This window comes from Diaphorina citri, unplaced genomic scaffold (assembly GCF_000475195.1).
Source record: "Diaphorina citri unplaced genomic scaffold, Diaci psyllid genome assembly version 1.1 scaffold1701, whole genome shotgun sequence".
Classification (NCBI taxonomy): Eukaryota; Metazoa; Arthropoda; class Insecta; order Hemiptera; family Psyllidae; genus Diaphorina; species Diaphorina citri.
Genome location: NW_007379127.1, coordinates 17,523 through 43,228, shown reverse-complemented (window position 1 = coordinate 43,228; position 25,706 = coordinate 17,523). Strand labels below are relative to the sequence as shown.

The following is a 25,706-nucleotide window of genomic DNA, read 5'->3' as shown; positions in this document are numbered from 1 at the left end:
GACTTTATCAACAGGAATCGTCTGTAGCATATAATATAACGTACCTACCTTACTTGTTTCTAGAGTCTAGGTAGTTATTTCTGGTAGGTTTATGAAAAAGTACGGAATAGAAAAATACTTCGAGACTCAAAGGACTGGTGTCGTGTGCAAGTGTCTTAAAATCAATCGACAAGGACGGCGACTTGGCAACCGTGTAAATAAAATAAAAAGTGTAAACAAAAGATTTCCAAGAACAAGAAGCAAGAAGCGAAGGAAACTGCAAACTGGGTGTTTTTTGATTTTTGATGGATTTAAGTTTTATTCAGTTTATTTTAATGTAAACTAAAGATTTCAGGGTGTTTTATTTTGCCTTTGACACTCAAGTATGCCAGGAGTAATTATAGAAAACTTGAGCGGTAAGAAACTCTCTGTTCTAATCGCCGGTTTAGTGGTCTGTCAAGTAGCCTGTTTCCTGATAGGGGGTTTTGTTGCCCCTAATCCCTCAAGCGCGGACAATGTACTAGCAACTAAATGCTTGGACCCTGGCAACAACTCCGAGGCCTGGTTCTATGTCCGAGGGAAAGGTAGCTGTCACCGTATTGATGACTACTTGGATGAAGAACATCGGCTGAACTATGCAAACAAAATAGTGTTTGTTTTTCAAATTCCACTACCCAGAGACAATGTCATCCTTGACTACTCTAGATGGCAACAGAACCTCATAGGTGTCATTCAATTGGAGGTTGCTTACCACTCAGAAGCAGAAATGGCACTTTCCACAGTTCTAACACTAGATGCAAAGATAGCCTATCGAAATGAAGGAGATCCTGAAGATGACTGGAAGTACTATGCATCATCTCTAGAAGAAAGGATTGTGGAGTGTTCTATGGAAGTGAAGAAAGAGGGTGACCATTACAACTGCTCCATTATACCCTTGTTTGAACTTGGATCTTTACATCATGATTATTACCTACTCAATGTAAGACTTCCTGTGGATAACGATTTGAACATGAATACCAATCTTGGGCAAGTTGAAGATATGTGGCTTGTTGCCATCAATCAGAATGGTGGTTTTACAAAGATCTGGTTAAGTCTCAAAACTTTATTCTTCCCATGCATTATTGCCATTGTGATCTGGTTCTGGAAAAGAGTTCATCAGCTGTCCAGGACCCCAGTGTTGCTTGAATATATGCTACTAGCACTTGGTTGTGCTCTCATATTCCTTAACACTCCATTTGAATTGATAACACTTTTCTATGATTTTCCATTCATGATACTCCTGGCTGATATTAGACAAGGTGTATTCTATGCAGCTCTCTTATCATTCTGGCTGGTCTTTGCTGGAGAACATTTGATGATTCAGGATAATGAGCAACGAAACCAACTCCGTACCTACTGGAAACATCTGAGTGGTGTGTTTACTGGTTGCTTGTCTTTGTTTATTTTTGATCTGTGTGAGAGGGGAACCCAACTTGTGAATCCGTTCTATTCTATATGGGTAACCAATATTGGTACTAATGTAGCTCTGACTTTCATTACTGTTGCTATGGTATCTGCTGGCGTATACTTTGTGTTTCTTTGTTACATGATATGGCAGGTTTTTGGAAATATTAGTGTGAAAAGACAAGCCCTACCAAGCATGTCCAATGTGAGAAGACTTCATTATGAAGGTATTATCTATCGGTTCAAATTCCTCATGCTTGTAACATTGCTCTGTGCTGCTATGACCATTATTGGTTTCATTTTGGGGCAAGCTTCAGAAGGCAGGTGGAAGTGGGATGAAGATTTGCACCTTGACTACACATCCGCATTCTTCACTGGGGTTTATGGCATGTGGAATATTTACATATTTGCCCTTATGGTACTCTATGCCCCTTCTCACAAGCAATGGCCTTCTGAAATGGATATAAACATAGCAACTACAGAGGAGATAGAGTTCAGTCCTCTGTCCCACTCCAACATGCATGATGGGGCTAATGAGATATCAGCTTTGACATCTTTTGCTAGGAAAGCTGCTTTTGACTAAAGTTTCAATGTTGATTTTTGTCTTCTTAAAGCAAGTTTAGCTAACAAACTCTAGATTATTATTATCTGCTTTTGACTAAAGTTTCAATGTTGATTTTTGTCTTCTTAAAGCAAGTTTAGCTAACAAACTCTAGATTATTATTAGAAACTATGTGATCACAGAAAAGTTCTTAACGGGCATAGAATAGACAGAGACGATACTAAATACTTGACACATTGATAGGGATTGAGACAGAACTTAATAACTAGAGTGAAAGTGGTTTTATGAAAGAACCTGGGGAGGGGAGGTAGGAAAAATTAAGAATGATCAACCTAACCCAGTCATCTTTTACGAAACATGAAACATTTTAAAATCATTAAGAGGTGTGTTCTTTAGCTTAGAAGGAAGTTTAACGAAAGTCAATAGCTACCTACAAAGGTAATATTTTCCCCAACAAAGTTTTTTCCCCTATGCAGTGCGAACCTTCTATTAAACTTTCTGTTAAGGATTAAATTCGCCCCGGGTCGGAATCGAATCCGCGACCTAGCGCTTACAAGGCAGACGCCCTACCCTCCAAGCTCACTAGGCTGGCTTTATGAAACATCATGAATTAATGTAATCTCGTATTCCGCTGCACCCCAATTCTTCATTTTGATGATGAGATCATGCTCAAAACATGTACAATCAGACTGGGAGGGTTAAATCACTCTAAATAAAATGAGATAGGTCATACTTTGTACTTAGGTACTAGTTCACATACTATGGGAGAGGGCTACATTTAACATTCATGGCTTAAAATATTTTATTTTCAGCTGCTTTGCTCGATTTATTTCTTTTTGATTGAATAAAGATCACAGCTAGAAGTTATTTGAGAGTGAAATAGGTAATATAGGTATGGGAGGACTTATTTATTACAAATTTATTTTATTTTATTTTTTTTTTTTAATACAAACACCTTTCGAGATCAAACTTTGCAGTGATATTTTCTAGTAAGTATTTCTTATGAATCTATTCAACTAAATAAACTTTATTGACGTCTACACAGTAGAAAGATTAAGAACTTGGATTCAAACAAACGGCTTGATTACTTTCCTCAAGGCGTCAATTGATTATACAGGTGGGTGGTGGGAGGTACAATATAGTATGTCCCAGAAGTTCTTTTTATTTTCGGCCGGACAAGGTTCGAACCTCGATTTTCATATCAAACGGTTGACCAAAGGCTTCTTACTAACTTTAGAAACAATCGGAATCGAATTCTGGGACATGCTATGTAGGTAAATGTTGAGAGGAAATGTCTTTCTGATTAGATGGGATGAAATGAAAGGCAGCTTTAGAGATAAATCCGAAGTTAGGTAGAGAAAAACACAACACTACGTTTTTTCTCTAACAAGGCTAGATTTATCCTTGAGTTCAATGTTAACTACCTTTAAGGTGGTGGGAGGTACAATATAGTATGTCCCAGAAGTTCTTTTTATTTTCGGCCGGACAAGGTTCGAACCTCGATTTTCATATCAAACGATTGACCAAAGGCCTCTTCCTAACTTTAGACACAATCGGAATCGAATTCTGGGACATACTATGTAGGTAAATGTTGAGAGGAAATGTCTTTCTGATTAGATGGGATAAAATGAAAGGCAGCTTTAGAGATAAATCCGAAGTTGGGTAGAGAAAAACACAACACTACGTTTTTTTCTCTAACAAGGCTAGATTTATCCTTGAGTTCAATGTTAACTACCTTTACTCTTCTTCTTCTTTTTCTTCTTCTTCTTCTTCTTCTTTACCTTTTCCTACTCAAGTGGGGTCGGCATTTTTAGTCAACACAATTTCCAGTTAACTACCTTTACAATTTACGAGATCTCACTTGAACAAACATATTGAAGAGCCTTTTAAATGCACTGTTTGGCTTTGTAACACAAGTTCGGTTTTTGGTTGAGATATTTTTATATGCAATAAAATGGTTGAGCATTTTTTTCTCCATATTTCTTTTGGTTGACGGACGTGGTTTAAAATCGGAAGCAGTGGAGTTGGGTGGCGTGTTCACACGTAGATCTACGTGCTCCTCACACGTAACTGCTTCTTTCTTTCCCCTTCCTTCTTAGAAATGTGTGAACAATATCATTTTCCTCTTTTTTCCCCCTCTTCAGTATTATAAGTCCGAGAGGAGTCATGTTCTGCTTCGAGTAGAAGATGTAGTCTATGATACCCTTGAAATGAAACCTGGAAAATAAATAGACATGCGGAAGAGGCATTTTCTTTTAAAGATGAGTGTTTCGCCGCCGTTTTTATTTCGTAGCAATGAAACAACGGCTACATTAGATGCGTGTGGTCTGTGTCTTAGCATGCCCAATTCCCATCCAGTAGTATGACTGTATGCCTCTCATCAAATGGGCGAGAAGAGACACAATGCTTCCCATTTAAGTGCTGGGTCAACACGAGAACACCAGAAAGTAACCCGTTGAAATATTTGCAACCGAAAAACGAGTATAAATTTCTGTCGGTGGTGGGATTCGAACCCGGGAGAAGAGGCATTTTCTTTTAAAGATGAGTGTTTCACCGCCGTTTTTATTTCGTGGCAATGAAACAACGGCTACATTAGATGCGTGTGGTCTGTGTCTTAGCATGCCCAATTCTCATCCAGTAGTATGACTGTATGCCTCTCATCAAATGGGCGAGAGGAGACACAATGCTTCCCATTTAAGTGCTGGGTCAACACGAGAACACCAGAAAGTATCCCGTTGAAATATTTGCAACCGAAAAACGAGTATAAATTTTGGTCGGTGGTGGAATTGGAACCCGGGACCTTCAGATGTTTTCCATTTATTCTCAGGGTGAGAAGATCAACCACTGCTTGACACGCTTTTTCAGGAAAGGAAACGTATCTTCTTCGTCACAGATTCTAATTTTGCACATACATCTAAACATCTTCCTTTGCATACAAGAGAGAATAGGACTCAATAGTTCATTAAATGTTTAGAATACAAAGCCTCTCCTTTTTGGTGAAAACGAATTCCATTGATTTTTGGCCAAATGCCTTGATGACAATGTAGAGTTGTAGGACTTCATGGTTCCGCTCTAATGAAAGAGTTCAAAGATGTGTGACGTCAGACTTCAGGCAGTTGCCTCGCTAGGTAGCGCCAGTAGGTATGCAAGCGCGCTTGCGGAGCAGAAAGAAATGCGCAGAAACGTATGCACACAAACACATTAATGTGTTGCCTGCGAGAGAGCCCGAGACATTTGATGTGACGTCATCGCCTACGGGAGCGTATGTCGTGACGTCAACGATTTACCGGTATTTTTTTAAATCGATTTATCTCGGGATCTAGAAGTCGTAGGAGAAAAGGAAAAATTCCGTTGGGCCTCATTTTTCACGATTTACCGGTATTTTTTAAATCGATTTATCTCGGGATCTAGAAGTCGTAGGAGAAAAAGAAAAATTCCGTTGGGCCTCATTTTTCCTGCCCTATGACTCTGAAACATCACCCAAGAAAGCGCAACTGTTCTATTAACGTAGAGGAAAATATGGTAGTCTTAAATTCCTATGGATCTCAATAAGATTTCCATAACGTAAACAAATAGGTATGTACCTACGTGCTTCCGTGTTTCCTGATACATAGGTATTTATTACAATAGTAAGAATTAATTGGTAACAACTAACAGCGTAATTTACAGCTAGGTAGGTACACAATATGTATCATAAAAAAAATTACAAGTATACGTAACAGCTGGGAAATATAAAAAGTATTTATTACAATAGTAAGAATTAATTGGTAACAACTAACAGCGTAATTTACAGCTAGGTAGGTACACAATATGTATCATAAAAAAATTACAAGTATACGTAACAGCTGGGAAATATAAAAATAAATAAAAACACCACATCTACTTTAATGGTAACAATAAAATCATTGATCACAGCAGTAGACATATAAATTTCTCATTCTAGGTACCTCATATTTATAAAGATTCTCCAAACTGGAACTAATCGTGCCAAACCGAGGGGGGCCGGTAAAAGCAGCACGTGACTATGTGGGCAATCGTGCCCACATAGTTACCCATCCGGATATCAACCACGTGCAACGTTGCTTAACTTCAGTGACCCATTAGGAACTGGTACATCCAACGTGCTATCGTCACTGGCTAAGGATTTTTTAGTCGTATTTAAGCAGTATAAACAAAGTATAGGTAAGCTCTTCGTAGGCAAATCAGTTTTATCTGTCATTACGATTATGATTTTGACTGGAGTTGTTATTTTGACTGGGGGCCGAAGCTTCATTCACGTTGGGATCATGGGTCGGATTGTCCACACCCTGCAGCCCCACATATTCTGCCTGTTTGACCGTGTTGGGCAATTCCATGTTGAGAGTCTCCGGGAGGAAGGAGCTTAGGAAACCGACAGAGAGCGCCACAAACCCGAAGATCAGAGATGGCGTGTCTGGGCCCTGATGAAAAGGAAAGCAAAATATTTGAGAACATATGAAGGCTCCTCTTGGGCCGGACTAGCCTATTAAATCCGATTTTTCAGTTTTATGTATGAAGCTAAATTCTGAAACGCACTCTATGCACTAGTAGAGGGACAATATCAGCTGTAGTTTAAGTGCTAGGAAAGCTGCTTTTGACTAAAGTTTCAATGTTGATTTTTGTCTTCTTAAAGCAAGTTTAGCTAACAAACTCTAGATTATTAAACAAAGGTGTGTTCCGGCGGAACATTTGATTTTTGACAAAAATACGGATTGTTCCGGGAAATAACGTACGGTTGGCAACCCTACTGCTAACACACTGATATGTATTCACTTATAGTTAAAAAATAAATGACGGTTTAAATTTGTTTCAATTTAAATTCAAAATTTGTAGGTTTTTCTCTTTTTCTTCTTTCGTTTGGGGAGACTCTGCTGCTAGGGGGGATAGGGCTACCTCCTAGGTTGTGCCATAAATGACAAAGTAGGTATGTCTTCTATGTTCTAATTGTTAAGTGCAATATCTACAGCTTCTATGTAATTATTTTGATTTGATTTTGATAATTTGTTCCTAATTCATAATCTCTAACCTTTTTTATGTTCCTAAAGTAGGTAGGTACCTATTACATAGTTATTTTACAATTATTCTCTTGTTTCTTTTATGTACTTATCCCCATTTGTTCTTTCTAGAATTTTAGATAGTGGGAGTACATTTTATGATTTAATTTACCTAGGTTTTGTATATTGCTTTTGAAAATTTCATTTTAGGTATTTCTCTTTCTTAGAATAGATTAACAAGTACTAAATAGGTATATTACACCTTGTTTATATTGCCAGCATAGGACTGAAATGTCCCTTTGCTCCCACAGTCTAAATGAGGGTTTATATTATATTTTTAATGGTTCTTAAGCATTGAGTCCATCTTTTAAAGTAAAATAATAAGAGTATTGAAAAACTTGCTTTTAAATTTAGCTTGTTTTCTCAAGTAGTAATGTAGGTTCTTAAATCTAAAATGTATTTTTATCTGTAGATAAAATCCAATTAGTCAATAATATTATCTTGGTTGTATAAGTAAGACAACTTTCTTTCTTTCCCCTTCCTTCTTAGAAATGTGTGAACAATATCATTTTCCTCTTTTTTCCCCCTCTTCAGTATTATTTTTACTTTCTATTTTTTTACCTCTCTTGTTGGATTCATGTGATATTCATGTATTATTTTGTACAATTTTATACTTTAAAATAAATTTTACAATTAATTTTTGTGTCCAAAGAAACGTGTCCAATTTATTATTTTTATTCAATAGAAATTTCAGCACTCAATAATAGTAGTAATGTGTGTCTTTTTATACCTATTTGTATTTCAGTTTGGTTTTGCTACAGCATTTGGGCGTTAATGATTTATTTATACCCTAGCGAATTTCTTATTCCAAGGCTGAAAGTAAGTGGAAAAAATTAATACAAAAATAATCCAGTCCAAATATTTTTTATCAAAAAATAATTGATTTTATTGATCAATTCATTCATAATTTCTTTTTAAAAAATTATAATTTCAGGAAGGTATGTAAAAAAGAGGGGAAAGAAAACTAAAAAATTAATACACAAATAAAATAGTTTGGATAAAATTTATCTGCAAAAGTGAAAAAGAAAAAAAAAAAAAGGGGGGAAAAAAGTGAACCCAATAAGGGCTTCGGGGGGGGCATACTTTTTCTTTTTTTTTTTTTTTTTTTTTTTTTCTCAAGGATAAAATGAAAATTGGTGCGTGCACACGAACCTTTTCTTGCACAAGTTTAGCGCGCGTCTTTGATGACGTGTTTCAAGCCGAAAAAGAAAGCACGGGTAGTTTACGCAAAAACTCAGCTTGTAGAAGGTACTTGACCTAGAATCCTAGAACTAGGTATGTAGAAATACGAAGGAACAAAGTACGCAGGTACACAAGCTTGTTTGCTGCATGATTTGGAAATCTATGTTCCTGCACTTATCCTGCGTGTACATGTTACATTGCTTCGCCATGGCTTTATACTTGTGTAAATACTTTCCTTCCTATAGGATAAGGAAAGTAAAAATTTATGTAGTAGTTAACATAGGCTAGAGGCTAGGGACGTCACATCGATCTCTTGAAGTACGCTCACTTTCCGGCTCATTTCGTACCTATAAAAATTTATACAACCGAGATTTTTTTTTAAAAAGACCAAATATAGGTATGTAATATGCATCTCCTTACAAAGAGAAACTATGTGATCACAGAAAAGTTCTTAACGGGCATAGAATAGACAGAGACGATACTAAATACTTGACACATTGATAGGGATTGAGACAGAACTTAATAACTAGAGTGAAAGTGGTTTTATGAAAGAACCTGGGGAGGGGAGGTAGGAAAAATTAAGAATGATCAACCTAACCCAGTCATCTTTTACGAAACATGAAACATTTTAAAATCATTAAGAGGTGTGTTCTTTAGCTTAGAAGGAAGTTTAACGAAAGTCAATAGCTACCTACAAAGGTAATATTTTCCCCAACAAAGTTTTTTCCCCTATGCAGTGCGAACCTTCTATTAAACTTTCTGTTAAGGATTAAATTCGCCCCGGGTCGGAATCGAATCCGCGACCTAGCGCTTACAAGGCAGACGCCCTACCCTCCAAGCTCACTAGGCTGGCTTTATGAAACATCATGAATTAATGTAATCTCGTATTCCGCTGCACCCCAATTCTTCATTTTGATGATGAGATCATGCTCAAAACATGTACAATCAGACTGGGAGGGTTAAATCACTCTAAATAAAATGAGATAGGTCATACTTTGTACTTAGGTACTAGTTCACATACTATGGGAGAGGGCTACATTTAACATTCATGGCTTAAAATATTTTATTTTCAGCTGCTTTGCTCGATTTATTTCTTTTTGATTGAATAAAGATCACAGCTAGAAGTTATTTGAGAGTGAAATAGGTAATATAGGTATGGGAGGACTTATTTATTACAAATTTATTTTATTTTATTTGAAACTATGTGATCACAGAAAAGTTCTTAACGGGCATAGAATAGACAGAGACGATACTAAATACTTGACACATTGATAGGGATTGAGATAGAACTTAATAACTAGAGTGAAAGTGGTTTTATGAAAGAACCTGGGGAGGGGAGGTAGGAAAAAGAATGATCAACCTAACCCAGTCAGCTTTTACGAAACATGGAACATTTTAAAATCATTAAGAGGTGTGTTCTTTAGCTTAGAAGGAAGCTTAACGAAAGTCAATAGGTACCTACAAAGGTAATGTTAGTTTTTTCCCCTATGCAGTGCGAACCTTCTATGAAACTTTCTGTAAAGGATTAAATCCGCCCCGGGTCGGGAATCAAATCCGCGACCTAGCGCTTACAAGGCAGACGCCCTACCCTCCAAGCTCACTAGGCTGGCTTTATGAAACATCATGAATTAATGTAATCTCGTATTCCGCTGCACCCCAATTCTTCATTTTGAAGCTCACTAGGCTGGCTTTATGAAACATCATGAATTAATGTAATCTCGTATTCCGCTGCACCCCAATTCTTCATTTTGATGATGAGATTATGCTCAAAACACGTACAATCAGACTGGGAGGGTTAAATCACTCTAAATAAAATGAGATGGGTCATACTTTGTACTTAGGTACTAGTTCACATACTATGGGAGAGGGCTACATTTAACATTCATGGCTTAAAATATTTTATTTTCAGCTGCTTTGCTCGATTTATTTCTTTTTGATTGAATAAAGATCACAGCTAGAAGTTATTTGAGAGTGAAATAGGTATGGGAGGACTTATTTATTACAAATTTATTTTATTATTATTTTTTTTTAATACAAACACCTTTCGAGATCAAACTTTGCAGTGATATTTTCTAGTAAGTATTTCTTATGAATCTATTCAACTAAATAAACTTTATTGACGTCTACACAGTAGAAAGATTAAGAACTTGGATTCAAACAAACGACTTGATTACTTTCCTCAAGGCGTCAATTGATTATACAGTATTTTATTTTCAGCTGCTTTGCTCGATTTATTTCTTTTTGATTGAATAAAGATCACAGCTAGAAGTTATTTGAGAGTGAAATAGGTATGGGAGGACTTATTTATTACAAATTTATTTTATTATTATTTTTTTTTAATACAAACACCTTTCGAGATCAAACTTTGCAGTGATATTTTCTAGTAAGTATTTCTTATGAATCTATTCAACTGAATAAATTTTATTGACGTCTACATAGTAGAAAGATTAAGAACTTGGATTCAAACAAACGACTTGATTACTTTCCTCAAGGCGTCAATTGATTATACAGGTGGGTGGTGGGAGGTACAATATAGTATGTCCCAGAAGTTCTTTTTATTTTCGGCCGGACAAGGTTCGAACCTCGATTCTCATATCAAACGATTGACCAAAGGCCTCTTCCTAACTTTAGAAACAATCGGAATCGCATTCTGGGACATACTATGTAGGTAAATGTTGAGAGGAAATGTCTTCCTGATTAGATGGGATGAAATGAAACGCAGCTTTAGAGATAAATCCGAAGTCAGGTAGAGAAAAACACAACACAACGTTTTTTTCTCTAACAAGGCTAGATTTTTCCTAGAGTTCAATGTTCTACCTTTACTCTTCTTCTTCACCTTTTCCCACTCAAGTGGGGTCGGCATTTTTAGTCAACACAATTTCCAGTTAACTAAATTACCTTTACAATTTACGAGATCTCACTTGAACAAACATACTGAAGAGCCTTTTAAATGAACTGTTTGGTTTTGTAACTAACACAAGTTCTGTTTTTGGTTGAGATATTTTTATATGCAATAAATGGTTGAGCATTTTTTTCTCCAAATTTCTTTTTGCTGACGGACGTGGTTTCAAATCTCTTCTTCTTCTTCTTCTTCTTCTTCTTCTTTACCTTTTCCTAGTGGGGTCGGCATTTTTAGTTAACACAATTTCCAGTTAACTACCTTTAAAATTTACGATATCTCACTTGAACAAAGATACCGAAGAGCCTTTTAAATGCACTGTTTGGCTTTGTAACACAAGTTCAGTTTTTCGTTGAGATATTTTAATATGCAAGAAATGGTTGAGCATTTTTTTCTCCAAATTTCTTTTTGTTGACGGACGTGGTTTGAAATCGGAAGCAGTGGAGTTGGGTGGCGTGTTCACACGTAGATCTACGTGCTCCTCACACGTAAAAATGTATTTTTATCTGTAGATAAAATCCAATTAGTCAATAATATTATCTTGGTTGTATAAGTAAGACAAAATAAGAGTATTGAAAAACTTGCTTTTAAATTTAGCTTGTTTTCTCAAGTAGTAATGTAGGTTCTTAAATCTAAAATGTATTTTTATCTGTAGATAAAATCCAATTAGTCAATAATATTATCTTGGTTGTATAAGTAAGACAACTTTCTTTCTTTCCCCTTCCTTCTTAGAAATGTGTGAACAATATCATTTTCCTCTTTTTTCCCCCTCTTCAGTATTATTTTTACTTTCTATTTTTTTACCTCTCTTGTTGGATTCATGTGATATTCATGTATTATTTTGTACAATTTTATACTTTAAAATAAATTTTACAATTAATTTTTGTGTCCAAAGAAACGTGTCCCGGAGAAAATGGTCTTTAGACAATTCTATTCCAAAAATGTCGGTTTTGTAAGTTAAGGATGACTGCTGAAACCCTCCAAGATATAGTTCCTTGTCCTTACGGGATAAAATCCGTCCCAGGCGGAAATCAAACCCACAGCCTAGCGCTTACAAGGCAGACGCACCACCAACCAAGCAAACTAGACTAGTTTTTTTTTACTTACCTGAGTCAGGTAGAGAGTTGAAATCACCACACAGTAGCAACTGCACGGCAGAACTCTCGGGTTTATGTCCAGGGCGGAAAGACATGGAGGCTTCGTCCAGAATGTTGCGCAACTCGTGAGACAACATCATGATCTGAATGAGCTTTACATCGCAGAACTCGGGGTCCCAATGAATGTGGGCTGTACAGACCAGGATGGGCTGTTGTACTTGCATAGGGTCTGAGGGAATACCTGGAGAAATAAAACGACATAAAACTTGTGTAGAGAGAACAATACAGTAAATTGGCTCGGAACCATGGATTTAGGCAGCCAAGTTTTCAAGTGGTTCATCCAAATGATTTTTCCCCTGCAAAATAAAACAACCTTTTAGTAAATGACAAGCTTTCGATCTCACATTTTATCATGTAGCCCGGTCCTTCTTTAGAACGCCTGGAATATGTTTGATTATGCAATGTGCTGTGTAAGAAATGACCACCCGTTTCACACGATGCACTAAAAGCGACGATCTGTCTTCCAATCCAAACACTGTTTATCATTAATTTCTTTCGAACTTTTGGAAAAATTTAAAATTTGTTTTGTGTTTTGTTCTTTTGAAGTTTGACAGATTAGATTTGGTTCAATCGGTGAATTTTCTAACTAAAGAAGAAAAAAGTAGTGTATTAAAGTGAATACTAACATACATATTTGGGTCATAAAATCAAGCAATACCTATACTGGTGAGTTACTCTGAAAAACTGAAAGAGGGAAAAGACCTGCACAAAGTCCCAAGCTTTTGATCCCTGAAAAGTGAAAAAGAAAAAAAAAAAAAGGGGGGAAAAAAGTGAACCCAATAAGGGCTTCGGGGGGGGCATACTTTTTCTTTTTTTTTTTTTTTTTTTTTTTTTCTCAAGGATAAAATGAAAATTGGTGCGTGCACACGAACCTTTTCTTGCACAAGTTTAGCGCGCGTCTTTGATGACGTGTTTCAAGCCGAAAAAGAAAGCACGGGTAGTTTACGCAAAAACTCAGCTTGTAGAAGGTACTTGACCTAGAATCCTAGAACTAGGTATGTAGAAATACGAAGGAACAAAGTACGCAGGTACACAAGCTTGTTTGCTGCATGATTTGGAAATCTATGTTCCTGCACTTATCCTGCGTGTACATGTTACATTGCTTCGCCATGGCTTTATACTTGTGTAAATACTTTCCTTCCTATAGGATAAGGAAAGTAAAAATTTATGTAGAAGTTAACATAGGCTAGAGGCTAGGGACGTCACATCGATCTCTTGAAGTACGCTCACTTTCCGGCTCATTTCGTACCTATAAAAATTTATACAACCGAGATTTTTTTTTAAAAAGACCAAATATAGGTATGTAATATGCATCTCCTTACAAAGAGAAACTATGTGATCACAGAAAAGTTCTTAACGGGCATAGAATAGACAGAGATGATACTAAATACTTGACACATTGATAGGGATTGGGAAAACTTGAGACAGAACTTAATAACTAGAGTGAAAGTGGTTTTATGAAAGAACCTGGGGAGGGGAGGTAGGAAAAATTAAGAATGATCAACCAAACCCAGTCAGCTTTTACGAAACATAAAACATTTTGTTGTTTTCAAATGTCGGGAACTTTGCCATTAGGTCATTTTTTCCCCCAAAAACAATTCAAAATCGTTATGTAGGTGTGCAGGTGTGTTCTTTAGCTTAGGTGGGAGATTAACGAAATCCAATAGGTACAAAGGTAACAACATTAGTTTTTCCCCTATGCAGTGCGAACCTTCTATGAAACTTTCTGTAAAGGATTAAATCCGCCCCGGGTCGGGAATCGAATCCGCGACCTAGCGCTTACAAGGCAGACGCCCTACCCTCCAAGCTCACGAGGCTGGCTTTATGAAACATCATGAATTAATGCTGCACCCCAATTCTTCATTTTGGTGGATGCATAAGGAGTAAGAATAACTAAAAATTTCACGATTCTAAGCAATGTACAGACAAATCTACAATTTTATTTATATAGATGTAGCCCGGTCCTTCTTTAGAACGCCTGGAATATGTTTGATTATGCAATGTGCTGTGTAAGAAATGACCACCCGTTTCACACGATGCACTAAAAGGGACGATCTGTCTTCCAATCCAAACACTGTTTATCATTTCTTATTTCTTTTAATTCTTTTGGAACTTTTGGAAAAATTTAAAATTTGTGTGTTTTGTAGTTTTGTTCTTTTGAAGTTTGACTTTGATAGAGACAGATTAGATTTGGTTCAATCAGTGAATTTTGATTTTCTAACTAAAGAAAAAAAAAGTAGTGTACTAAAGTGAATACTTGGGTCATAAAATCAAGCAATACCTATACTGGTGAGCTACTCTGAAAAACTGAAAGAGGGAAAAGACCTAACATAAAAACCTAGCAATCACGAAGCATTAAACAAAGGTAGCAGTAAAACATGTTTTACAGCAAAGGATTCAGGTACAAATGCCTCGGTAATGTAGAAAGGAGGGTGCTGGTTTAATGCCAGCCGAGGCATGAAATTTCATCATTTCAATTATTTGACCACAATAGTATAGCTGTAAGTGTTAGGTGGTTGAAAACCCCTCCAGTGTTAACCTTGGTTAGTGGTTACCCTAAACTCCCTGAAGTGACCCCATTATTTATTGTTTTCAGTGTGAACCTCAGCATGGGTGACATGAATTCCTGGCACGAACAAAAATACTCGGAGGATCTGGCATTATGAAGAAAGAAGGCTAACACTCTTGTCCAAGAAGATTATTTATTGTATTGAGAAAAAAGATAAAGCCTGAACCTTTGGTAAAGATGTCCTCAGGATGTACACAAACCAATAGGAGTGAGATATTATCCATCGACGAAAGCGCTCCCTCCATAAGAAAAAATTAATTGAAATCAAGTTCTCCCTTTCTCTTGTCATAAATTTCATGAAAAGTAAAGCTTTTGGAACTGTGTATATGTGAGCTAAGGACTCTTAGACAGATAGAGAGAAGACACTGAACCAACTTGTCTGAGAAAGCTCTAAAAGGTAAATATGGAAATTTTCAAAATTCCCGTTTTAAAAATGTAATAAAACGAAAACAGTTCTTAAACTTCTCAACATTATGCTCACACTTAGCACAATTTCATTGCTAATGGCCATCACGATATTGGAGACACCAGCAAGCACGGATTGTATTGGGATTCACATTCATCTCTTGCTCAATAGCAAACGATTCTCAGCCTTTGGCGAAGATCAAAGTGTAAGATGTCATAAACAATGCAGCCAGAGTTCAATTCCCCAGATATGAAAAGATAGTTTCAGTTGAGTACATGGATAGATTGGATATAGTGGGTATCTAAGGGGAACAGACTATGTATTGGGATTGGAAGACCAAGGATTTCAAGTCAAGGACTCAGGGCGACAAGATTGTATTGATTTTGATTTTCTAAAACACCAATGTGATCACTGATCAGATCACAATATCAGATACAGATAAAATGGTTCATTGAACACAATAGTCATCAAACTACTTTGCTTGAATATGACAAGTACAGGGTTGGAGTATTGATCTAGTGTTCAGTTATTTTATGTACAAGATCTTGAAGGTCTACAAGAAGTAATTCATCTGACGAATTTAAAAGTGTCAAGTGTTTAACAGTGGACATCCCAAGTTGCGCTGACACCAAATAAAAAACCCAGTTACATAAATATCTGAAGTCTGTCCACCGAATAAGCACTTAGTGTCAAGTGTTTAACAGTGGACATCCCAAGTTGCGCTGACACCAAATAAAAAACCCAGTTACATAAATATCTGAAGTCTGTCCACCAAATAAGCACTTCTTCTTCTCGATCCAAAGATTTACCCTGTATTATTGATTGTACTGACATTGTCGCTTGTTGCTGCAGTGATTGTGGTTCACAGATGGGATCGACTCTTGAAAATTTTCCTTGACACAGTCACTCGATGCTCTTAGTCGATAGAACATCCACAACATTCAACCAGTTCCTTATTTGATCCCAAGGTCTGGTCAAATACACAGTGCCGATCGATAATTTTTCGTATCAAGAAGTATTTTTTTCATGTTAAAAACTCGATAGAACATCCACAACATTCAACCAGTTCCTTATTTGATCCCAAGGTCTGGTCAAATACACAGTGCCGATCGATAATTTTTCGTAGGTATCAAGAAGTATTTTTTTCATGTTTTTAGTATGTGAAAGGATACATAAGTGTGCCAACTTTGAAGTCTATAGGTCTAGGAAAAGTGACTCGAAAACTAGGCATAAGATTTGGACCAAACCCATAGAGATTTCAACTTAAAAGCATCTTTCAGAGAGGTGTTTATAATTTAATTATTAAAATATAGGTACGAGAGAAAAAACACATAGGAAAAGTGACTCGAAAACTAGGCATAAGATTTGGACCAAACCCATAGAGATTTCAACTTAAAAGCATCTTTCAGAGAGGTGTTTACAATTTAATTATTAAAATATACGAGAGAAAAAACACAATATTAAGGATAAGTCATCTCACAAAATATATCTGTGATCCCGTGAGTTCTACATTTCTTGGAAGGAAAGATTTGAGGGAAGAAGCAGAGGAAGGCGCCAGGACCACTCGACGAATTGACTGCAAAATCTGAGAGAATGATAACAGCACAGCACGGAAGACCTTGAGGAACTTTTCAAAGCTACCAAGAATCAGCATCGCACAGCCATGTTATTTTCTAACTTTCGATAAAAGAGGAACAAAATAGAACAACAAGAACAAAATTTCCAAGTTTCCTATGGGCGCCACTGATAGATTGGCCATGACGTTAACAGTGTGACATGATTTTCCAACATCATCTCCTTGTTTTCTATGTTTTCCATTTATTCTCAGGGTGAGAAGATCAACCACTGCAATTAAAAATGTTAATTTTGAGCCAGATGTAAGAATTTTGCAATCTTCCCGAGCTATCAGCAAGTTTTTGCAACCAAAATTAGCGTCCCGTTAAAGAGTTCAATTAACGGGACGCTAATTTTGGTTGTAAAAACCCTCTATTAACTTACTTGTAAGCTGATAATGTCGGCAGTGTAGTGTCGGATTTCATTGAGGATGGCTTTCTTCCTGTAGTCCCAGGCCAGAGCCCAGGCGGGGCAATAGCCATACATTTGTCTCGTCGCATATTTGTCACACAGCACGTTGTAACACATGACCGTGATGAGACCTGATGAAACAAAACAGAAGAGTAGTTGCTGGATTAATCCATTAAGTTTAACTTCAACTTGGATTGTCCTGGGCATTAAGGGCCGTCCTTTTTTTTGCTGGGATTTGAACCAAAGTACCCCTGGTTAAGACTCCAATGCTAGAGCTAAGATTGAATCGAGTCTTCCATCAAGATAATGAATCGATTTCGTTAACTATACAACCACTGCTTGACACGCTTTTTCAGGAAAGGAAACGTATCTTCTTCGTCACAGATTCTAATTTTGCACATACATCTAAACATCTTCTTTTGCATACAAGAGAGAATAGGACTCAATAGTTTATTAAATGTTTAGAATACAAAGCCTCTACTTTTTGGTGAAAACGAATTCCATTGATTTTTGGCCAAATGCCTTGATGACAATGTAGAGTTGTAGGACTTCATGGGTCAGATTGGTCTCAGTACCTCCAATCTCGACAATATATACAATGGTCAGTCCACTGCTAGAGGCATATGATTGCACACCTCTCTACACGGTTTAATTAGTCCGGGTCAAACTATCTTCCTCACGTCTCTCTCGTGACAGTATGGTGAAGATGGCCTATATGTTATATCGAGAGTACTATGTTCTAGACTCCACTTAGCATTTACTGTCTCTTCTTAAGTCCCCAATGGTCTACCTAGAATCGTATACATACAGGATCAGAATCTCAAATATGAGTGTTGAAAAACATATTGAATTTCCCATTATTTCAAAAGCCCTACTTTGGTCCCACGACTTTTGAATCCTACTTTGGATCTGTCAAAACACTCACAACTTAAAGATTTCTGAATTTTCATAATTGATCCACAGCAACATCAAATTCTAAAATCGGGATTGGTTTGAGACATGATTAGAGAAGATCGAGATTTTCCATTGTCACGAGATCAAAGTTGATACTTTTTGATGTACTGATACTGCAGACACTGCATTATCAGTACTGCGTTCAGAAATGACTGATGGCAATGGCGGACCACCGGACTCAAGACGTGCTCTCCGTTCCACCACAATCTCCAGTATTCACTACTTTATGATTATTTTAACATTTAAGAATACAAAATAACTCGGTTTGCAAATGCCGAGACGATCCGAGATGGTTCTAATAGTGCTTATATCTGTAGTACTTACCTATGTATATCACCGATCGCTCGGTAAATTTCTGTATAATAGTGTTTCGTTGGTTTTTGTCACATTAAATTAAAAGCTAAACCCATTGATGGGTACGAATTCGTGACTGGTAAAAAAAAAAAAAAAAAAAAAAAAAATAGAATATTAAATTTCCCACTGTTTCAAAAGTCCTACTTTGGTCCCACTACTTCAAAAGTTCTACTTTGGTCACACTATTTCAAAAGTCCTACTTTGGATCTGTGACTCCAAAATGTTATGGTTGATCCAATCCAATCCACACAGGGTTTGAGACATGATTAGAGGAGATCAAGATTTTCCATTGTCACGAGATCAAAGTTGATACTTTTGATGTAAAGTGTCTGTACTACCATCAGAAGTTACTGATGGCAATAGAGAATCACCGGACTCAAGACGTGCTCTCCGTTCCACCACAATCTCCAGTATTCACTACGAGTACTTTATGATTATTTTAACATTTAAGAATACAAAATAACTCGGTTTGCAAATGCCGAGACGATCCGAGATGGTTCTCCTAATAGTGCTTACATCTGTAGTACTTACCTATATCACCGATCGCTCGGTAAATTTCTGTATAATAGTGATTCGTTGATTTTTGTCACATTAAATTAAAAGCTAAACCCATTGATGGGTATGAACTCGTGACTGGGACTTCGTGGGGGCGTGGGGAGATCACACGGAAAGGAAAAGATCAGGTCACAAAAGTTGCGACATGTTCAACATATCTGAGAGAAGAATATACTCAGGCTAGCCACTCACTATCAGGTAGACCTGACAGGTACACCTGATCGGGTAACCTGATTAGGTATATCTAACACCTGATGAGCACACACTATCAGGTAGACTTGACAGGTACGGCTGAAAAAGGTCCGTCTGTCAGATCTACCTGATGAGCACACACACTATCAGGCAGACCTGATCAGGTGTACCTGTCGTCAGGTCTACCTGATAGTGAGTGGCTGGCCTGAGAGAAGAATATACTCGGGCTCCCGATCATGTTTCTGATCATCATTAAAATAGAATCGACTGACTCAATGGCATCATTGAAGAAGTTACGAAAGTCTTTTCGTAGTCATTTGTCTTCAAACGTGTCCAATTTATTATTTTTATTCAATAGAAATTTCAGCACTCAATAATAGTAGTAATGTGTGTCTTTTTATACCTATTTGTATCTCAGTTTGGTTTTGCTACAGCATTTGGGTGTTAATGATTTATTTATACTAAACGTGTCCAATTTATTATTTTTATTCAATAGAAATTTCAGCACTCAATAATAGTAGTAATGTGTGTCTTTTTATACCTATTTGTATTTCAGTTTGGTTTTGCTACAGCATTTGGGCGTTAATGATTTATTTATACCCTAGCGAATTTCTTATTCCAAGGCTGAAAGTAAGTGGAAAAAATTAATACAAAAATAATCCAGTCCAAATATTTTTTATCAAAAAATAATTGATTTTATTGATCAATTCATTCATAATTTCTTTTTAAAAAATTATAATTTCAGGAAGGTATGTAAAAAAGAGGGGAAAGAAAACTAAAAAATTATCCTTGTCCTTACGGGATAAAATCCGTCCCAGGCGGAAATCAAACCCACAGCCTAGCGCTTACAAGGCAGACGCACCACCAACCAAGCTAACTAAGACTAGTTTTTTTTTTTTAACTTACCTGAGTCAGGTAGAGAGTTGAAATCACCACACAGTAGCAACTGCACGGCAGAACTCTCGGGTTTATGTCCAGGGCGGAAAGACATGGAGGCTTCGTCCAGAATGTTGCGCAACTCGTGAGACAACATCATGATCTGAATGAGCTTTACATCGCAGATTGCAAATCGTCTCAGAAGAGCACAAACCATTTACACTCTGCCTACACCTAGACCCAATCAAGTTTACTCTTTTTAAACCACATATTATTTTCTTTCCTACATGTAATGTAAACCCTATTCACAAGCTTTTACTCTTTTAAAAAGTATCACCTATAAAAAGAGTCCAGTTCGAGGGAAGTGGGGTACATGGGTAAATTTCCCCCTCTAAGGTATGATTGGTTGGTACTCTTTTAAAAAGTATCACCTATAAAAAGAGTCCAGTTCGAGGGAAGTGGGGTACATGAGTAAATTTCCCCCTCTAAGGTACGATTGGTTGGAAAGGTTGCTATTACAGAAAACTAAAGAGAACCAAAAGGAATTGCCGAAGGAAACCATTCTCAAATAAAAGTTATTGAAACAAGCCACGTTCGGTGAAACAAATATTAGGTACGAAATTGTGATTATTTTCTCAAAAAGAACCTGAGAAATATAAATGAGACTCAAAGGACTGGTGTCGTGTGCAAGTGTCTTAAAATCAATCGACAAGGACGGCGACTTGGCAACCGTGTAAATAAAATAAAAAATGTAAACAAAAGATTTCCAAGAACAAGAAACAAGAAGCGAAGGAAACTGGGTGTTTTTTGATTTTTGATGGATTTAAGTTTTAGTTCAATATGAGTAAGTAATTTAATCCCGAATGAAAAGATTAAAGATTATCAGGGACTTTATCAACAGGAATCGTCTGTAGCATATAACGTACCTACCTTACTTTGTTTCTAGAGTCTAGGTAGTTATTTCTGGTAGGTTTATGAAAAAGTACGGAATAGAAAAATACTTTATGCAGGCACTTCTGAGATCATCCAAATCTATGCAAAATGAGGTGATGTAAAGGATCCTTTCAATACCTATTGTTTGTGGGACTGTGTAGTTTCTGGGTGACGATGACGTGAAATATGACCTAGGTATTAAAGTTGTCTTACTTTGATGGTTTGTTCAATTTCAGTGGTTTAACTTAGTCAATTCACCTCGTTTATCCATAAATCTCTCCCGTTTTTTTTTTTTTTTACTTCCCTGGAATATCCGGGGGTTAACGTACGAACATATCTTTCTCAATTAATTAGGTAAATTACGCCCGTACTCGTTCCTGATAGGTGGATAAAGTCGATCACCTCACTTTGCATGGATCCTTGAACCACTACATGGATTTGGATGATGAAATTCCATTAGTTCCGAAGCAGATTTTTATGGAAATCATTGAGATTTTATATCCCACGATTTTTTTTTTGTAACCTACCTATGTTGAGAAATTTTGTAAACCGTAATCATCAAAGTCCTAGTTTCTCATCAAAGTCCTAGTTTCTCTCTTCTAGCTATTTTGAAATTTTGAGGTAAAGTTACGTACTCTAATCAATTTAATGATTAATTTCAGGATGAATTCTCAAAAGGAATACAAGCTCTTGGTAAAACCACTGTGGTAGAGATCGATATTCTTTGTCACCCTACACACTCAACACAGGAATGCAGTAGGCAGAACTCATATAACTTATCATGGCTAAACCCAAAGGTGAGTGCCTCTTTTAAGCAATTAGGTAATTACTAATCATATTTTCTGGGTTTTACACATTTAGATTCTTGAACTTGGGTTCACAAATAGTGCACAAAGCCAATCCTGGTTTGATAAAGTAATCCAGTGATTTCAATATCAGACGTTTTCAATGCCAAAACTTATCTGGGTTACGCCCGTACTCGTTCCTGATAGGTGGATAAAGTCGATCACCTCACTTTGCATGGATCCTTGAACCACTACATGGATTTGGATGATAAAATTCCATTAGTTCCCAAGCAGATTTTTATGGAAATCATTGAGATTTTATATCTCACGATTTTTTTTTGTAACCTATGTTGAGAAATTTTGTAAACCGTAATCATCAAAGTCCTAGTTTCTCTTTTCTCTATTTCCTCTACTTTTTCCCTTTCTTACTAGTGTAGAACTGATTAAAAAGAGGGCTCCTGCAGATCCCAAAGGCTATATAGAGCCCAAAATTCAACAAGCAAATATCTTTTAACTATAAAATATTTTCGTTAAATTTTATGAAAATCAGGCGTCCTCTACACACAAAGCCAATCGTGGTTTGATAAAGTAATCCAGTGATTTCAATATCAGACGTTTTCAATGCCAAAACTTATCTGGGGTTTAACATTTTATTGAAATGTCTCGTGCCTAACTGCCTGTGGATATTTAGGCACATGGCAGTGCGTCAACAAGCCAAGTCTTTCGTAGAAAATGCTCCTCGAATAAGGCAGAGTAAACAATGGAGCAGTTGCAAATGGGTAAAAATTATTAATAAATGGTCGATTCCTACGTAAAAAGTAGTGAAAAATCCAAATCTGAGGTCAAAACTCCGAGATTTAAATAGGAAAAGGCTAGGAAGAAGTGTATATACTTTCTAAGGTTTTTAGTGACGGGGTTTCAGCCTCTATTTGGCTACAATCTACCCGAGTACTCGCCTACTCAACTCATACTAACCTCACCCAGAGTCCGAATGGAGCTGGGAAAAGCCAGCAGCATGCGATTGTCCAGATGGTCATCCACCCAGATACAAACCACGTGCATTGTTTCTTAAGTGATCCATTGAGAACTGGTGCTTTGAAACGAGCGTCATATAGCTTTGCCTAAAGGAATTTACAAAGTTTCTGAGGATGACATATACATGATTTTGTTGGCGTTGTTAATCGAGCAGAAGACTTACCAGAAATAACTGAAAAAGATGAGACCACTGAAGTAAAGAGCTCGCAACATCCATCTCCAGTCAGAAAGCCACATTCCAGCAAAGCCAAGATAGATGTATCCCAGAGAACCGAATAAATTGAATATGACATTTCCCACTACGCGATGTTGGAAGCTTACAACCTCCATACCTAAAGACATGCAAAATAGAGTAGATAAGTATGTTTTATAAAGGTGTGTTCACACATAGTCGACTGGCCATCGATCGACGGTGATCAATGTCGTTTGAACCGTCCAACAAGCCAAGTCTTTCGTAGAAAATGCTCCTCGAATAAGGCAGAGTAAACAATGGAGCAGTTGCAAATGGGTAAAAATTATTAATAGATGGTCGATTCCTACGTAAAAAGTAGTGAAAAATCCAAATCTGAGGTCAAAACTCCGAGAAAATAACAGCTGTAAAAGGTCGAAAATTCAATTTTCATTTTCCGCTCTAATGAAAGAGTTCAAAGATGTGTGACGTCAGACTTCAGGCAGTTGCCTCGCTAGATAGCGCCAGTATGCAAGCGCGCTTGCGGAGCAGAAAGAAATGCGCAGAAACGTATGCACACAAACACATTAATGTGTTGCCTGCGAGAGATAACTGAAAAAGATGAGACCACTGAAGTAAAGAGCTCGCAACATCCATCTCCAGTCAGAAAGCCACATTCCAGCAAAGCCAAGATAGACGTATCCCAGAGAACCGAATAAATTGAAGATGACATTTCCCACTATGCGATGTTGGGTTCCGGAATAGCGCACCTGTCGGAAAATATCTCAAATAGGAGAAACCTCCGTGCCCGAGTGGGTCCTAGGCTTGCACATTGGAGGTCTCGAGTTCGATTGCCGGCGGGGTCAAAGTTTTTTTCGACTCTGTGCTTGGGGTTTTGAGTGCACTTAGCCTCAAGAGTACAACTGTGTAGCAATTTTAATCGAGTAGCGACCAGTGGCGGCATTACAAGTGTTAAGAGAACTCAAGTGAGGCATACCAATCCTCGTTTCTTCGAGGGGGGAAAAATCCAATTTAAGTGGAAAGTGGTGGAATCTCTCCTCAAAAAAAAGTAGGTACCTACCGTACATTGTAAGATAAACAATAAGAATAGCGAAGGGGTGGGGATATGTACGCCACTGATTCACCACAAATGAAGCTAAATAATGAATTATTTCTGCTGAAGCTGAGAGCCTCTTCACAATTTTTCGTGGATATCACAGCAGAACTAATTCTTGACTAATTCTACCAACTCCATATTTTTTTTAACTCTAAAAAAAGTAGGTACCTACCGTACATTGTAAGATAAACAATAAGAATAGCGAAGGGGTGGGGATATGTACGCCACTGATTCACCACAATGAAGCTAAATAATGAATTATTTCTGCTGAAGCTGAGAGCCTCTTCACAAGCTTTCTTGACTAATTCTACCAACTCCATATTTTTTTTTTTTAACTCGGATTATGCCACTATACTGGTCGCTACTCGATTAAAGTAGCTTCTTAAATTCTTCTATTCATTCTTACCGTTTGACGTGAAATAGAACATGAAATATACTGCCGAGCACAGCGAGATGGATCCCATGAACGTGATTTTGTGTCCCACCTTGAGGGCTAGAATTGTCATCAAATAGCCTGGGACTTGGGATAGAGCTGAGTAGATGAAGTTTAGGTGTTTATTGCCTGACAGGCCAACGCTCTGCTGAAGAATACCGTACCATAGAAACACCACACCAATCCTGCAATAGTATTAACCAATGATATCAATTATTAATGAAACGTGAAAAATCTAGTTTAAAAGAGTGTTCACTAGTAGTGACTCATCGTAATAACCGTAATCTCAAATTCTTTGTGGTAAAGCCGAGCTTTTTCACACCACACCAATCCTGCAATAGTATTAACCAATGATATCAATTAATGAAACGTGAAAAATCTAGTTTAAAAGAGTGTTCACTAGTAGTGAGTAGTGACTCATCGTAATAACCGTAATCTCAAATTCTTTGTGGTAAAGCCGAGCTTTTTCACAACTTTTGAGGATATCACAACATTACTAAGTGCCTCCTTTGCAATCAATTTCCATATTTCAATAATCTTTTTACACTGGTAATGTCACTACTTGATTAAAGTAGCTACTCAATTGTCCTCACGAGGCTGAGTGCACCCCGAACTCCAAGCACAGAGCCGAAAAAAACCCCGGCCCGGCCGGGAATCGAACCCGGGCCTCCTGCGTGCAAGCCAAGTGTGATACCCATTCGGCCAAGGAGGTTGCTACTAGTAGTGAGTCATTTAGCCTGTCAGCTTAGGAAAATATGTCCAATTATGTTAACAATATAGTAGAACTTTTGAGGATATCACAACATTACTAAGTGCCTCCTTTGCAATCAATTTCCATATTTCAATAATCTTTTTACACTGGTAATGTCACTACTTGATTAAAGTAGCTACTCAATTGTCCTCACGAGGCTGAGTGCACCCCGAACTCCAAGCACAGAGCCGAAAAAAAACCCCGGCCCCGCCGGGAATCGAACCCGGGCCTCCTGCGTGCAAGCCAAGTGTGATACCT

At 37.3% G+C, this 25,706-nt stretch overlaps 3 protein-coding genes and 2 long non-coding RNA genes across 5 annotated transcripts in view; 2 read left to right on the top strand and 3 right to left on the bottom strand.

Annotated features, from left to right (window-relative positions):
• The first annotated feature begins 130 nt into the window (after window positions 1-130).
• Window positions 131-7,711, top strand: LOC103516921 (protein wntless). The gene is made up of 3 exons (XM_008481910.3): window positions 131-2,070; window positions 5,275-5,283; window positions 6,904-7,711. Exon 1 carries the CDS (start codon window positions 365-367, stop codon window positions 2,003-2,005), a length of 1,641 nt encoding a protein of 546 aa, XP_008480132.1. The 5' UTR covers window positions 131-364; the 3' UTR covers window positions 2,006-2,070; window positions 5,275-5,283; window positions 6,904-7,711.
• LOC113470622 lies at window positions 2,429-4,053 on the bottom strand. Its single transcript, XR_003393605.1, has 2 exons — window positions 3,720-4,053; window positions 2,429-3,408 (listed from the first exon to the last, which is right to left on the bottom strand). It is a non-coding gene; the product is annotated as an uncharacterized LOC113470622 (long non-coding RNA).
• On the bottom strand, window positions 4,138-17,511 carry LOC113470625 (CCR4-NOT transcription complex subunit 6-like; the record flags this gene model as incomplete). The annotated part of the gene is made up of 6 exons (XM_026829198.1): window positions 17,268-17,511; window positions 13,333-13,435; window positions 12,245-12,499; window positions 6,207-6,416; window positions 5,700-5,706; window positions 4,138-4,201 (listed from the first exon to the last, which is right to left on the bottom strand). Coding segments are annotated over exons 1-6 (873 nt in total), but the record flags the coding sequence as incomplete, so codon positions are not given.
• LOC113470621 lies at window positions 12,789-14,955 on the top strand. Its single transcript, XR_003393604.1, has 2 exons — window positions 12,789-12,960; window positions 14,891-14,955. It is a non-coding gene; the product is annotated as an uncharacterized LOC113470621 (long non-coding RNA).
• A 7,130-nt stretch (window positions 17,512-24,641) lies between the features above and the next one.
• LOC103516923 (solute carrier family 22 member 4-like) overlaps window positions 24,642-25,706 on the bottom strand; it is an 18,399-nt gene continuing 17,334 nt past the window's right edge. Inside the window, exon 13 of the mRNA XM_026829195.1 lies at window positions 24,642-24,882. Within this exon, the coding sequence (XP_026684996.1) occupies window positions 24,657-24,882 (226 nt within the window). The 3' untranslated portion in view covers window positions 24,642-24,656. The remainder of the gene's footprint in view (window positions 24,883-25,706) is intronic.

Bases quoted from the DNA above. Each gene is read 5' to 3' on its own strand.
- LOC103516921 (XM_008481910.3), top strand. From the start codon at position 365: ATGCCAGGAGTAATTATAGAAAACTTGAGCGGTAAGAAACTCTCTGTT.